The following is a 16869-nucleotide window of genomic DNA, read 5'->3' as shown; positions in this document are numbered from 1 at the left end:
AGGGAATTCCAGAAACAAATTTTCAAATGGACACAAAATGAATAAAAATTAACTTCTGGAGTGATTTCATGAATTTCGATACCTACATTGTTTGGTTTTATTGCCAATTGTACAAATTTGTTTTGGATCTGGAACATGGTTCCAGCGATCCGGATTTACGGAAACCACATAGAGACCCAGGGCTGTTCAGGTCCTAGATGCTGAAAATAATTCTGGAGCTTCTTATAATGAAGTGTACTGATCACGAGGACCTGTTGAGCTAATGTTCCGAGCCTATTGAGGACTCGCTAATGTCAAATACAGCGAGGCGGGATAGGCTTGGTATTGGAGGGCATGCTTCGAGAAAAACGTAAACCCTCATCACACAAACACGCATAAAAACATATCTCGGGTACTTTTTCATTTCGACGTATCTGCAAATGAGAGATTCTCTTCGTGTCTCCTCTCTTCCGCTTTTTACGGCGATACTAGTGCATTGAAAAGAAAATTTTCAAAACAGTTGGCTAGCTAGTGACTCCGGCAACCAATTCAGGCAAAGCTGATGTGTCAAAATGCATTAGTATCGCCGTAAACAGCGGAAGAGAGGAGACACGAAGAGAATCTCTCATTTGCAGATACGTCGAAATGAAAAAGTACCCGAGATATAAGCTTATTACTTACTCAATAACGAAAAAACTTAGAAATGCAGTGCTGCTTACAGCATACACCCGGGCAATATTACACTAGGTCAAAGTACTGGTTGCTGTGATAAGCCCACAGAGAAAAAGAAATGACGATACAAAAACTCATGAACTCATGACCCTTCGGTCCAAACCCGAACAATTTTGAAAAATCTCCTCTTAATACATTAGAAATCCAAAACTATAAGAAAAATCTGTAAAAAAAAACATTACGTGGACAGTTCTAAAAATAAATTACGTATTCATCAAGTATAAATATTTAAACACCACAGAAAGGAAAATATATTAGTGTACAAAATATAATAATTACACGTACCGTGTAATACCGGGACGTACCGGGACGTCTAATGCGGACGTCTTAAATAGGATTTTTGTAATCTGAGCTCTGCCAATGCCGAGTACGTTCGTATTAATAGGTGAAAAAAACATATACAATTGACAGTAAAGCTGACCGGACGAAATGAAAAGTGAACCCGCTCAATTAGAATAACATGTCATTCATAATAGCGAGAGTCCACGGTAGCACATTCGTGTAATTTTCTTATGAAAAATGTCAATTAAAGAGTTAGTATTTGTATGTGTTCTGGCTTCTGTAGGTTTTTTGCCCTTAAGCACTAATTGAATTACAGTTATAAAGAAAATATTGACTTAAGTAAATTATAAATACATAAAATCTAAACACTATATAATTGACCTCTGTAGTACAGGTTAAGTCTTCGTCGTAACATATTCGGTGTTATATCCAAAGTTATAATATGCTGAAGTCCGTTAAACTCGTGCATGAACCTCATGAACCTGCATGTCGCTACATGCTGCGTATAGTTTCTGCTTCGTAGAGGAGGCTCGAATGTTTTGCGCCGACGAAGTACAGTAGGAAATTTGTTAACTTAAGTTAAAATTTAGTAAATAAATACTTGAATTCTTTGAAATTTTGAAAATTTTGAAAATGCTGTACATAAACGAGTCAAAGCCGGAAACTGAAACAAATAGTTTTTATAGTCATATTGAATTTTATTTAATTGAGTAAAAACTTCTGGTTGTTTGCAACATTTATGAAGTCTGATTAGAGTAAAATGTTGCTTAGAAAATTCTTGATCGTTTGCTATCATTAACTCATTTTTTAAAATTTTGCCACTTGGTCCGGTCTGATTTAACACCGACCGTATGATATCGTGACAAGCAATCGAGTTGAGCAGGCGAGTCGAGCAGTCGAATCAAGCAATTGAGTGAAGCAGTTGGGTCGATCAGTCGAGTCGAACAGTCAAGTCGAGCAGTCTAATCGAGCAGTAAACTCAAGCTGTTTAGTCAAGCAGTCTGGTCGAGCAGTTAAGTCGAGCAGATGAAACGACTGGTCGAGTCGAGCAGTCAAGTCGAACAGTTAAATCGAGCAGTCCAGTCGAGCAGTTTAATCAAGCAGTTAAGTCGAGTAGTCCAGTCCAGCAGTTGAATCGAGTAGTCTAGTCGAGCACTTGAGTCGAGCAGTCGAATCGAATGGTTTAGTCAAGCAGTAAGGTCAAGCGGTTAAGTCGAACAGTTGAGTCGAGCAGTTCATTCGTGCAGTCGAGTCGAGCAATTCATTCAAGCAGTCGAGTCGAGCAGTTCATTCGAGCAGTCGAGTCGAGCAGTTGAGTCGAGTAATCCAATTGAGCAGCTGAGTCGAGCAGTCGAGTCGAGTAGTCTAGACGAGCAGTTGAGTCGAGTAGTCCAGTCGAGCAGTTAAATCAAGCAGTTATGTCGAGCTGTCGAATCAAACAGAAGTCAAGCAGTTGAGTCGAGCAGTTAAATCGAGCAGTCTAGTCGAGCAGTTAAATCAAGTTGTTCAGTCAAGTTGTAGTTGTCAAGAGTAGTTGAATCGAGCAGTCGAGTAGGGCAGGTGAACCGAGCAGTCGAGTCAAGCAGTTTGATCAAGCAGTCCAGTCGAGCAGTTTAATCGAGCAGTTAAGTCGATTAGTCTAGTCAAACAGTTGAATCGCGTAGTCTAGTCGAGCAGTTGAGTTGAGCAGTCTAGTCGAGCACTCGGGTCAAGCGGTTCAGTCGAGCAGTTAAGTCTAACAGTTGAGTCGAGTAGTTGAACCGAGCAGTTAAGTCGAGCAGTCTAGTCGAGCTATTGAATCAAGCTGTCAGCTGAGTCGAGCAATCAAATCGAGTAGTCTAGTCGAGTAGTTGAATCGAGCAATCAGGTTGAGCAGTTGAGTCGAGCAACCCGTTCGAATAGTCCAATCGAGTAGTTTAGTCCAGCCGTTCATTCGAGCAGTTGAATCGAGCAGTTGAGTGGAGCGTCGAATCGAACAGTTGAGTCGAGCAGTCTAGTCGAGTAGATAAATCATGCTGTCCAGTCGAGTAGTTAAATCGAACAGTCCAGTCGAGCAGTTCAATCGTGCAGTTAAGTCGAGCAGTCGGGTCGAGTAGTAAGTCAAGCAAATGTGTCAAGTAGTCGAATCGAGTAGTTAAGTCTAATAGTCCACTCGAACAGTTAAATCGAGCAGTCGAATCAAACAGTTGAGTCGAGCAATTCAGTTAAGCAGTCCAGTCGAGTAATCAAAACGAGCAGTCTAATCAACCAGTCCAGTCGAGCAGTCTAGTCAACCAGTTGAGCAATCGAGCAGTCCAGCAGTCGACCAGCGAGGTGACTGAGAATGCAACCCATTGCTACGAAAGCATGACGTCCTGTCAGGGACCTGTTTTTAGTTACCGATAAGCCTCTTATGGCGTCCTGTCTGAGACCTGATTTTCGGTACAGACATAAGCCTCTTATACCAGTGCCGGTACAGACATTAGCCTCTCGGGTACCAGTCACCATAGATAAAGAATGGACATGTCATAGATCATGTAATAAACCTATGACTATATTGCATAACGCCTGTTAAATAACCGTGTAAATAATCGTGTTTTTATCGTTTCAGTATCTGTACATTGTAAAGACACAAGAATTGCTGTTCAAGTCAGAACTAATAAACCATTCAACGGCAGAATCTACGCATTAGGACGGTCCGAAACTTGTAACATTGACGTGATTAATTCAGATTCCTTCCGACTCGATTTGACAATGGGTGGACAGGATTGTAACACACAGAGTGCTGTACGATATAGTGAACGAAGTTGTTATCAACTGAACTGACTAATTTAATTACTTTTCAGACGGGTATCTACAGTAACACAGTTGTATTGCAACATCATTCAGTTGTTATGACAAAAGCGGATAAAATTTATAAGGTTAAATGTACCTACGACATGAGTTCAAAGAATATCTCCTTCGGAATGCTCCCGATTCGAGATCCAGAAATGATACACATTAATTCATCACCGGAAGCACCACCACCGAGAATTCGCATCCTAGATGCAAGAAGTCGTGAAGTGGAAACAGTTCGCATTGGAGATCGTTTGACATTCCGAATTGAAATTCCAGAGGACAGTAAGGCTCCAGTTTTTACTCTTACATTTTAACTGCTTACTAATTTAGTTTACTTAACAGCTCCATATGGTATCTTTGCGCGGTCATGTGTTGCTATGGCTAAGGATTCAAAAAGTACCTTCCAAATCATCGATGACGACGGATGCCCTGTGGATCCAAGCATATTCCCCGCATTCACACAAGATGGAAACGCATTACAGTCAATATATGAAGCTTTCAGATTTACTGAAAGCTACGGTGTTATTTTCCAGTGTAACGTTAAATATTGTCTAGGACCTTGTGAACCGGCTGTTTGTGAATGGGGACGAGATTCTGTAGAGTCTTGGGGAAGAAAACGTCGTTCTCTGACAAGGTAACCTTAAAAATAAGCATGGATGCATCTTTTACCGTTTTTAGTACAATTTGCAAATTATTTTAAACCTTAGAAAAACTACAAAACATGTTTTTGTAAAAATCAAACTATTGCATTGAATTTTTGTACATGTTTCGGGGCCATAGACTAAAATTCTGCATAAATGCCTTATGCAGCTCTTAAATTAAAACAGAAAAGTTTCTGAATGAATGCAGAACGAATTTTGAATGCAGAATCTGTCGACATTCATAGAAAAATTGCTAGAAGAAACATCTCTCACAAAATTAAAAAATAATCCAATAGGTCGTGTTCTACCAGTCTATAACGCTTTGCAAGCAAGAAATTTGTGTAGCATAATCAATCAAGTTCTGATTATTCTTTCTTAGAAAAATTGCTTTGACCTTGAAATACTACACCTTCGATTTCCCGCGTCTGCAGACTTAACTAGTATATAAAATACTAACTAGTACAATCGAATTCAAAAATATGCGATATTTTAAAAAATGAATTTGGTATTGATATTGTGGATGATATGAGAGTTACAAATATGAAAATATTTTAGAACATCGAACAAAATAATTACATCCACTTTTTTGTAATGGTTTTCAAAGAGTATCTAATCTAATCAATCTAATCGGTAGCTGAAGTTCGAAAATATACATGCTAATAATATTATATAGTTCATTACTGTCTACCTTACGAAATAAAAAAACCAAAGGTATACAGCACTAAGGGCTGTACGAAAGGGTGACGTAGGCCTATGTTAACATTATCGTTGTATTAATAACATATTTTACTCGATGAAGTATTCCTTTATGTCGCATCATTAGAGCAAGGACCAATGCAGACTGCATTTCTGGCATGTATACGTTCACGAGTATCTATCTATCTATCTATCTATCTATCTATCTATCTATCTATCTATCTATCTATCTATCTATCTATCTATCTATCTATCTATCTATCTATCTATCTATCTATCTATCTATCTATCTATCTATCTATCTATCTATCTATCTATCTATCTATCTATCTATCTATCTATCTATCTATCTATCTATCTATCTATCTATCTATCTATCTATCTATCTATCTATCTATCTATCTATCTATCTATCTATCTATCTATCTATCTATCTATCTATCTATCTATCTATCTATCTATCTATCTATCTATCTATCTATCTATCTATCTATCTATCTATCTATCTATCTATCTATCTATCTATCTATCTATCTATCTATCTATCTATCTATCTATCTATCTATCTATCTATCTATCTATCTATCTATCTATCTATCTATCTATCTATCTATCTATCTATCTATCTATCTATCTATCTATCTATCTATCTATCTATCTATCTATCTATCTATCTATCTATCTATCTATCTATCTATCTATCTATCTATCTATCTATCTATCTATCTATCTATCTATCTATCTATCTATCTATCTATCTATCTATCTATCTATCTATCTATCTATCTATCTATCTATCTATCTATCTATCTATCTATCTATCTATCTATCTATCTATCTATCTATCTATCTATCTATCTATCTATCTATCTATCTATCTATCTATCTATCTATCTATCTATCTATCTATCTATCTATCTATCTATCTATCTATCTATCTATCTATCTATCTATCTATCTATCTATCTATCTATCTATCTATCTATCTATCTATCTATCTATCTATCTATCTATCTATCTATCTATCTATCTATCTATCTATCTATCTATCTATCTATCTATCTATCTATCTATCTATCTATCTATCTATCTATCTATCTATCTATCTATCTATCTATCTATCTATCTATCTATCTATCTATCTATCTATCTATCTATCTATCTATCTATCTATCTATCTATCTATCTATCTATCTATCTATCTATCTATCTATCTATCTATCTATCTATCTATCTATCTATCTATCTATCTATCTATCTATCTATCTATCTATCTATCTATCTATCTATCTATCTATCTATCTATCTATCTATCTATCTATCTATCTATCTATCTATCTATCTATCTATCTATCTATCTATCTATCTATCTATCTATCTATCTATCTATCTATCTATCTATCTATCTATCTATCTATCTATCTATCTATCTATCTATCTATCTATCTATCTATCTATCTATCTATCTATCTATCTATCTATCTATCTATCTATCTATCTATCTATCTATCTATCTATCTATCTATCTATCTATCTATCTATCTATCTATCTATCTATCTATCTATCTATCTATCTATCTATCTATCTATCTATCTATCTATCTATCTATCTATCTATCTATCTATCTATCTATCTATCTATCTATCTATCTATCTATCTATCTATCTATCTATCTATCTATCTATCTATCTATCTATCTATCTATCTATCTATCTATCTATCTATCTATCTATCTATCTATCTATCTATCTATCTATCTATCTATCTATCTATCTATCTATCTATCTATCTATCTATCTATCTATCTATCTATCTATCTATCTATCTATCTATCTATCTATCTATCTATCTATCTATCTATCTATCTATCTATCTATCTATCTATCTATCTATCTATCTATCTATCTATCTATCTATCTATCTATCTATCTATCTATCTATCTATCTATCTATCTATCTATCTATCTATCTATCTATCTATCTATCTATCTATCTATCTATCTATCTATCTATCTATCTATCTATCTATCTATCTATCTATCTATCTATCTATCTATCTATCTATCTATCTATCTATCTATCTATCTATCTATCTATCTATCTATCTATCTATCTATCTATCTATCTATCTATCTATCTATCTATCTATCTATCTATCTATCTATCTATCTATCTATCTATCTATCTATCTATCTATCTATCTATCTATCTATCTATCTATCTATCTATCTATCTATCTATCTATCTATCTATCTATCTATCTATCTATCTATCTATCTATCTATCTATCTATCTATCTATCTATCTATCTATCTGGATATCGGTCGTGAGGTTCAGACCTTCGTTCCTTCTTGTTGCTGAGTGAATTAAAGAAAATGCACTTCCAGAAGGCACATAATTATCACGACATTTGAGCTCCTGCTACCTAAATGTTTCAGGCTAAAATCATCGATCAAGCGGCCTTGGTGGCCTTTAACATCAAGGAATAATTGAAGATAAAATTAAATTTAAATTAAATTAAATTGTTTTAGGGAATTGTACAGTGTTGTACAATAGTAGTTTAAAGGGAACGCCACAAAAGTGATATGTATTTGGCGTTTTAGGTACGGTAAACTAAAAATTTTAACAAGAAAGGTAATTTACAATTATAAATGCAAAGTGTAGATTACGAAAAATTTCATTTAACCTTCAGTTAATTCGTTCGGATGTCTTTCCCTGCTGGCATGGATGGCAACCAGAAGGGTGGTGTGGGTGTCAATCTACATGCAATGTCCATGTCCCATTCATTGTCGCATTTATTTTAGGATGCATTTTGAGCTGACCTGGACATTCCGGAATGTCCGTTGTCGGTTCTACCGGAACTCATTGGCCTGTTTGAATTTTCTTTGGAAATATATCAAATCACGGAATTTTCAACGCAAGCACTTGGGTGGTTTCTGTGATTTGATACTCCATTTTCCACACTTCAAGAAGAAAAATTGAAATGGCCAATTTTGAGTTCCGCTAGAATCGACAACAGATATTCCGGAATGTCCAGATCGGCTCAAAATGCATCCTAAGGTCCACCCAAGAAATCACGTTGAAAACCCCTTTGATTTGATACCCCTTTTGCCATATTACTGAAGCGAATTTAAAATGGCTAATTTTCAGTTCCGGTAGAACCGACAACGGATATTCCGGAATGTCCAGAGCGGGTCAAAATACATCCAAAAGTCCACGGAAGGACTCGCGTTGAAAAATCTTTTGATTTGATACCCCATTTGCCATATAATCAGAAGAGAATTCAAAACGGCCAATTTTCATTTCCGGTAGAACCGATACCGGATGTTCCGGAGTGTGGAACATGAACTTGCGCTCTACAGGATAGTGTAAGGTTCATTTTTATTGACCACAAATGAAATGGATAACTTTTGCGCACTATGTTAAGAAGATTTCTAGTTTTATTTCACATGCTTCTTATGACGTCAAAAAAAATCTCACTACGATCTGGAATATCTCCGGGAAAATGGAACCAAAATTTATTAACTTATTTTTTCATTAAAGGCCAATCTATTGTTGTTCTTTTAAGGCTACTTGCATAAAAATCGAATGAAAACAAGTGGAGATACAGCTTGCAAGTACCATAATTTTTGATGTCGGGGCCTTAAAGATTGAAGAAGGGACGTTTACGTATTGTTTAGTTAAGTTTAATCCATTATACCGTTCAAACATCGAACACTTAGAATAAAATGCTCGCTAGTATTGCTAATATGATAAAATAGTATGCTTATTGATATTGTATACCACCGTGTTCGTTAGGATGTCCTCTATCCGGTGGCATACAATTAGGATAATATTTTATCATACTAGCGATATTACTTACTTACTTACTTATGTGTCCATGTCCGCCGGTCCGGCGGAGCAAAGGGATGAAATCACAGATCTCCACAGCTGACGGTTACCCGCCATGGCTTTTACCTGTCGCCAGGACAGGTTCTCGTCTAGAGCCCGGATGTCGTTGGCTAAGCTCCGTCACCATGAGCCTCTGGGTCTGCCTCTTCTACGCTGTCCTTGTGGATTCCAGTCGAGTGCTTCTCTGCAAACCTCGTTCACTCCTTTCCTCAAGGTGTGTCCGATCCACTTCCACCTACGTTCACGAATTTCTGTGGCTATCGGCCGTTGATGACACCGACGATGAAGTTCCTCATTGGATATCCAGTTATCAGTTATTATGTATCGCAGGCACCGGTTAATGAATACCTGCAGTTTTTGCGTTGTCTCCACTGAGACGCACCACGTTTCGCAGGCATACAGCAGTACGGATTTAACGTTTGAATTAAAGATTCGGGTTTTCGTACGTAGAGTGATCTGGTTTGAGCGCCAAATGTTTCGCAAACCTGCAAAGGCACCCCTGGCCTTCCTGATCCGTGTGGCTATATCAGTCTTGGTACCACCATCGGGCGTTGTTTGGCTACCAAGATATTGAAAGTCGTCTACCTGCTCAACTTGTTGTCCCGCTACTGTGAAGTTGGTTCAGTGTTCACTACCATTGACTTAGTTTTCGCTACATTGACTGTGAGACCTGCTGCCTGGGAGCTCTCGGAGAGGTCGTCTAACTTGCTCTGCATATCGTTTCGGCGTTGTGCGAGCAAGACAATGTCGTCGGCTAGGTCGAGGTCATTTAGCTGCTCCATCGTTAGAGGATTCCAAGGCAATCCTCGATTTGGTCTACTGTCAATTGCTCCAACTAATATCTCATCCATAACGACGAGAAACAGAAGCGGTGATAAAATGCAGCCCTGTCTCACGCCAGCAGTAACCCTTATGGGGTCGGACAAGACGCCGTCGTGCAAAACTTTGCACGAGAACGCCTCGTACTGAGCCTCGATGAGATGGACTAGCTTATCTGGAACTCCTCTACGCCTAAGTGCGCCCCAGATGTTTTCGTGGTTGAGTCGGTCGAACGCCTTTTCGAAGTCAACGAACACCAGCAGAAGAGAGTCCTGGAATTCGTTGATCTGCTCCAATATAATGCGGAGCGTTGTGATATGGTCTACACATGATCGGCCAGCACGGAATCCAGCTTGCTGCCGCCGGAGAGTAGCGTCGATCTTCTCCTGGATCCGGTTGAGGATTACCTTACAGAGTAGTTTGAGAGTAATACAGAGCAACATGATGCCATGCCAGTTACCGCATTCAGTTAGGTCTCCTTTCTTAGGGACTTTGACCAATATGCTCTGCATCCAGTCCACCGGAAAAGTTGCGATTTCCCAAATATTGCTGAAAAGCTGATGCATCATCTGGGCTGACAAAGATTGGTCAGCTTTGAGAATTTCGGCTGAAATACGATCTATCCCTGGCGCTCTATTGGATTTCATACTCTTGATGGCTGCTGAGTTGACGCGATTAATTTGATGAACTGTAGGCGTCATACGCTGCTGGTTTTGTTGGTCTCTGACATTTGAAACAAGGAAGAGTTGTTCAAAATGTTCAGTCCATCGCTTAAGCTGTTCTGTACGGTCAGTGAACCAGGTTCCACCAGGTGGCAACTCTGAGGCTCGAGATTCAAGTTGTTCGACAAAGGCCCTTTTCACCTCAGGATTCTCCGATCGGCGGACGTCGTAGCGGCATCCAACTTTTTCCTCCCGTCGTTGGACACGTGCGACGCGCAGACGTATCTCAGCGATAACAAGATGATGGTCGGATGCAATATCAGCGCTGCGTTTGTTACGTACATCAAGAAGGCTCCTTCTCCATTTCCGGCTGATGCAGATGTGGTCGATTTGGTTTTCTGTTCGGCCGTAGCGGGAAACTCACGTGACTTTATGCACTGGTCTATGGGGGAAGAGCGATCCACCAATGACCATGTCGTTATTACCACAGAATTCTGTAAACAGCTCCACGTTTTCGCTCATCTCTCCTAGGCCATGACGCGTTCAAGATCCGCGTTGTTTGAGCCAATCTTCGTGTTGAAGTCGCCCATGTGAATTTGGATGTACCCCTTCGGGATTTTCTCAACCACGCTGTTCAGCTGTCTGCAGGTCGGCAGCATCTGTTGGCGCATAGCACTGAATTGCCGTAAGGTTCCTTACCCGTGTTCTGAATCTGGCAACGATTATTCGCTCATTTATTGGTTCCCACTTCATCAGGGCCGCATGTGCCCCAGGGCTCAGTAGGAATCCAACTCCTCTTTCTCGAGTAGCATTTTCACCTTGTATGCCAGAGTAGAGCAAGACTTGCCCGGATGATGTCCTGTGTTCGCCAGTACCCGGCCAGCGGACTTCGCTCAGCCCCAGGATTTCAAGCTTCAGGCGGCTAGCTTCCCTTGCAAGTTGAGCCAGCTTGCCCTGCTGGGCAAGGGTCAGTATATTCCATGTTCCGATTCGTGTCCGTGTTTTCATGCTAAAGGTCGTTGCCAATAATCCAGAGAGATTTCTTCTTTCATTTTCGGTAACTTTTTTTATGTTCTGGTACAGTAGGCTGTTAACCTAAGGTCCTTATCCCGCTGATGGGGTTGCCATCTTAATGTGGGCGAGAGCCACTGTGTCCCCTTTGCTGTTAGCATACGACAACCGAAGTTGCGTACCCCAGCCGGCACCTCGTGGAGGTAGGAATAGGAGTTAATGAACAGAGGTTATGGAATGCACATGTTCACCCTTTGCCAGCCACTAGCGATATTAGCGAGCATTTTATTCTAAGTGTTCGAAGTTTGAAACTGTTTTAAGTTTGAATCAGAACGGTATCATTTGATCGATTTTAAAGTAATTTTACATTCAGAGTAGGAAAAATGGATGCGCAAAGTTGCGTCAGTTTATTGACATGAAATTATTTTTTATCGTTTGGTTCCTGGACACAATTAGTGCATCATATAAGCTGACAAATAGCAACTTTGAGCTTTGTTTATATTATGAACTTGGAGAAGTAACGATGAATTCTGGTTGTTACTTCCAATATGGCGCGGCTTGCAGCACTTGTAAAATAGATAATTATAGTAATAGACAGTATGTACAAAGTAAGTTTGCATCTGTACGATGTTATTTTGTCTACTGCCATCTCCAGAAAAATTAAAATTGTGAAAAATTTCACGTGCCTTTAAACGGCAATTTAAACTACGCCGACATGCTGCAGTTTCACTGAATATCTTTAAAAAAGTAATAGACAAAATTGGGAAACAAAACATGCTTCCAGTATCTCTTGTTTTATTAGAAATATACTCAAAATAACTAAAAATACTCATTTTCGATTTGAAATCAAATTTAGGATCATCAGAATCAGAAAAGTGTTGCAAGTAACCCCGTTGACTGGGTAATTTGCAACACCCCTATTTTCAAGTTCATTTGGTTGATAATTTTTTTATAATCATAAATCAAAAGTACTGACCACTATACAAGTTTTGGCTACTTACACTTGGACCTAAACGGTACATTTCGAAAGTTATACCAAGTCAAACTTCAAAAGTGTTGCAAGTATCCCCGGATGACGGTGGTTATAAATAAAGTGTACTAGTTAATACGCGGGCCCATGCCCCGGTAATTTGAACGGTTGCTCATGCAAACTAACGGGGTTCGTTTTTAATTTGAACAACTGGCAACCATAAATGTGCTAAAACGTGTGTGAACTGTGCGGTTATTGTGTGTGTGGTTGATTTAATTGGCAGTTGCAAGCGACGAATATTTAGTTCTCAGATCAAACGTTGATCAGAATCTTTGGGTAAAACGAAATATGGAACAGATTAAGCACGCAGAATTAGTGCATAAAAATCGTGTTTATTGACCGATACCATATTGATTATGACATTTAAACTATTTATTAATTTATAAGTCTTGCAAATTCGCGGGATTCAAATTTAAAAGTGTTCAAATCAAAAACGATCAAACGCAGTTTACATTAGTTTTTTTTCTAATGATCTGATATAATGCTACGTTACCCTTTCGTACAAGTACAACCCTTAGGGTTACTAACCCTTACTTTGTAGTTTTTAAATCATGTTTTGAAATAAGACGATTTCGATAAAAAACAACTTTTTAAAATAATAAATTGTCTTATATCGAGGTATCCCTGTACTGAGAAATAGCATAACATAGCATAGCATAACATAGATGTAGGATCGTAGTAAACTGTGTAGCGTTAGGTATCCTTGACTCCCTGTAACTAATACGGAATAAATTAAATTGTTATTCCGATTTGGACCACCAAGCAGTGAAGATTAATTTTCCCTTCTACAATAGACAACCATAGTACACACCATGGGTGGCTGATGTGGTGTGCTCGTCCGTAAGTACACCATACAGCTAGCCATTTTCTTATGATTCGCAACCTTCATAGGAGTTTATGTACCCAGTAATATACGATATGAATATAATATGAATATATAAGCGTAAAAATAAAATGAAATGGAGCGAATATGGACAAAAATATAATAATCGCACCAGCAATCCGTCAAATGAAATATAATTGCGTCATTTGAGTTTCCATCAATGCATCTCATTTCCAATCATTAATTTAATTTTTCCTTGTGATATCCATGTGCATTATTATACTTGTCACTACAAAAGTTTTCACTGTACAGTAGGAGCTACTTGATGAGCTAAAACAAAATAAATCATTAGAATAACATATTAGGCTTACCTGGCCGTGTGGCACAGCCGCCTGCCCAAAATCGCAGTTTTGAAATCAGGCTGCCGAGAACCACGCAGCATCGCACCTCCTAGGTTAGCTACTCAATAGAGCATTACCGGGTATGGCCGCGTGGTAGGGACTTGAGATGGCAAGAACTATATTGGAACATTGGTCACTTTCTTATTTGCCTTCCTCATTTCATACCCAGGTATCCCGGTACTGAGAAATCTACAAATAATACATTTTTGCATTAGAAACACCATGTAACACCGCAAGGTGAAATAATTTAAGTATTTAGTTTTTTTGTAATGGTTCCATAACCGTTACCCAGTAATTCCGAAGTTCACGCAAATTATGTTTCCTTATGCGCCTTATTTTTTCAAAAGCTGTTGTCAATAATAGTGCCGTAGTATAAATATTAGTATAAGAAGAAAGCCTTATTTTATGAGTATAAGACAAGTAAAAAAGTGTCATAAATTCATTTCATAACAAGTCTTATAAGACAGAGCTAACAATTTTGAATTGTTGCAGGAATGAAACGGGAGCTGGTGAAGAAGAGGAAGAGGATATGAATATTTCCCAAGAAATCCTAGTTCTTGATTTTGGCGACGAAAAAAATCGAGACTTCCTGCGAAGCGAAGCTAGTACGGAATATGGAAGAGGTAAGTAAAGATCGAAACCAGGAAATATAAACTAATTACTTTATTTGTTTAATTAATTTTTGTATCTGCTATTTTGAAATACCTGTTTGGTTTCGTTAAATTCGTTGATGACGATGTTGGCAGCACCACTTACTTACCAATCAATTGATTTTTATCGTGAGGGAGAAGTACAGAGACATAAATAAGGGTAACTCTCCGCTTTCGTTCAAAATTTAGCGGTTTTTGAGTGTCTCGGCGCCTCTGTAATCTATAGTCTCTGTAGGGCGATGGATCGATTTCGATTTCGATTCGCAACACGCTTTGTCCGGTGACGACATTATGTTGACAAATGAATCTATTCTAACCTGAGAGAGAGAGGTGCCAGCTGGGATGGTTATTGTGCACCGGACTGGAAACTGGGTAAGAAATGTCAGTGTGAACCGGGCTAGCTTGATTGAATAAAACAGGGGATGTATTTATTTTCGTTGAAATTTCAAATTCCTCGCAAACCGGAGCATGCTGACTTGACTTAAATAATATCTAGTATTTGAATTTTTTGTATCAAATATAAGAAGAACAAGACAACAACAACAATCAATCTGTCACTGAGCTGGCGCCTCTCTCTCAGATCCTAACCAACGCGCTGGCTAGACTATCATCTGCATATATCTTGGGTGAAGTCAAAATATTTGGTCCAATTATCCAAGTTGATAGCACCATGTCGCCGCCAACGCCGTTTCTCTTGCTTTAAAATATATTAATGTTTACAACATCATTATAAAGTTATATGTCAAGCACACGTGCGCACAATACCAGATTAAGAATTTAGAACTGGTGTGAGTTAAATTAAATTGTTCTCTTGTTTTTTTTTTTAGATAAAACTGTGACTATCATTGAACCGTGTCCAACGAAAACATCCGTACTAGCCCTAGCTGTCACGTGTTCTTTAATGGTGCTAGTATATTTATCCACGCTATTCTGTTACTACATGAAAAAATGGATACAACCACACAAAATAATGGCTTAAATCAATCGGACAGATCATGGCGGCACTCAACTAGTTTTAGGTATATTATTTATTATTGTGCTGTATTAGCTTAATTAGAGTAACAACACTCCTATGAACGGTTACACGATTATGCAGACTAACCGTAAAAGGAGTAATGCCAACAAAACAAGGAAAAATTGTATATGTAGGAATTAACTGTTTTAACAGTAGTGAATTCGACATCTCTAAATGACTATAGGGAATAAGTATTTATTTATTTAAAAAACGTTAGGTGATCGAGTATTATGATGTTATGCTTTTGAATAATGAACGATGATACATTTCTTAAAAAGATACACAAAATTAATCGATAGAACATTATCATTCAATTTTGACAGACATCTAACATTCTGTGGGCAGGCTTCATTTTTGGTTTTTTGCTCAGTAGATGCTCATTTGACTACAGTACCAAGGTTAGTCAAGAGAGGTTTTCTGATGTTCAAATTTGTTTTTCACCCCCGCTGGGTTACCCTTGACGATCACCGAAATTTTCAAAGCGGAAACTGTTGAATGTATAAACAACGTCGATGGTTGCTAACCAATTGTACCGCGCACTTCTGTTCTACAAACTGTGAAAACTAGATCACCTATTTTAACTCACCTTGTACAGTACCTTAGCGGAACAGAATTCTAAAAGTAGTGTAAAGGGCAATTGTAGAGTTAATTATTATCTCCAATATCGTTGTAGAAAGTATAGCTTTATCATTTATGCTTCGGCGCACTTTTTTGCCACCAACGGGGTAGCAGTTGAACTGAAGAAAAATGTACTTACTTCAACAATATTGTAGACAATAATTAACTCTACAATTACCCTTTACATTACTTTTTCGAATTCCGTTTCGCTGAGGCGCTGTAGTCAAATGAACATCTACTGAGCAAAAAACCGAAAATGAAGCCTGTCACTGGCAGTTTAAAATCAAGAAGTACACCTAGCTGATACCATTATAGTCAATATTAAACTCCATTTAGGTCTACTTTTAGCACTTGCCACAATTTTTTCTTATATCCTGTAACGTTGTATTGAAAACCAAATTAATATTCATGGTTGTTGATTTAGAATTTCTGGCTGCATCTGGCACAAAAAGTAAACAAAGATAAGATGCACATTATTTAACAGAGTCGTTCATCAGAAACATCACATTTTCTATTGGGTTTTCGATTGTTGATTTAATTCTCGTGATAGCTAATTCGCTTCTTTGTACCATCAAAAATTACACAAACGTACAAAAACAATCAGAATTTATTGGACAAAGAAGCTGTTTAACTCAATAATCGTTAACCTATATAGAGACTGCGATAACTAGGTTAGTAATTTATTTTAAAATACATCAAACCTAAATTGTTATTGATTAGATTAAAAGGATGCATTGAATGCAGCGTCTTTCTATTCAATCGTATATTTTGTCCATACTTAAATTTACGTTCTAAATGTGC

At 37.7% G+C, this 16869-nt stretch overlaps 1 protein-coding gene across 1 annotated transcript in view; it reads left to right on the top strand.

The window, feature by feature from the left end:
* LOC128742317 (uncharacterized) overlaps nt 1-15664 on the top strand; it is a 64915-nt gene extending 49251 nt beyond the window's left edge. Inside the window, exons 4-8 of the mRNA XM_053838647.1 lie at nt 3584-3759; nt 3819-4092; nt 4153-4444; nt 14278-14408; nt 15263-15664. Coding sequence (XP_053694622.1) covers nt 3584-3759; nt 3819-4092; nt 4153-4444; nt 14278-14408; nt 15263-15414 — 1025 coding nt within the window. The 3' untranslated portion in view covers nt 15415-15664. The remainder of the gene's footprint in view (nt 1-3583; nt 3760-3818; nt 4093-4152; nt 4445-14277; nt 14409-15262) is intronic.
* Nucleotides 15665-16869: the final 1205 nt, after the last annotated feature.

The sequence above is a fragment of the Sabethes cyaneus genome, chromosome 3 (genome assembly GCF_943734655.1).
Source record: "Sabethes cyaneus chromosome 3, idSabCyanKW18_F2, whole genome shotgun sequence".
Classification (NCBI taxonomy): Eukaryota; Metazoa; Arthropoda; class Insecta; order Diptera; family Culicidae; genus Sabethes; species Sabethes cyaneus.
Note: the sequence above shows the minus strand (reverse complement) of the source record. Positions and strands in the feature narration are given on the sequence as shown.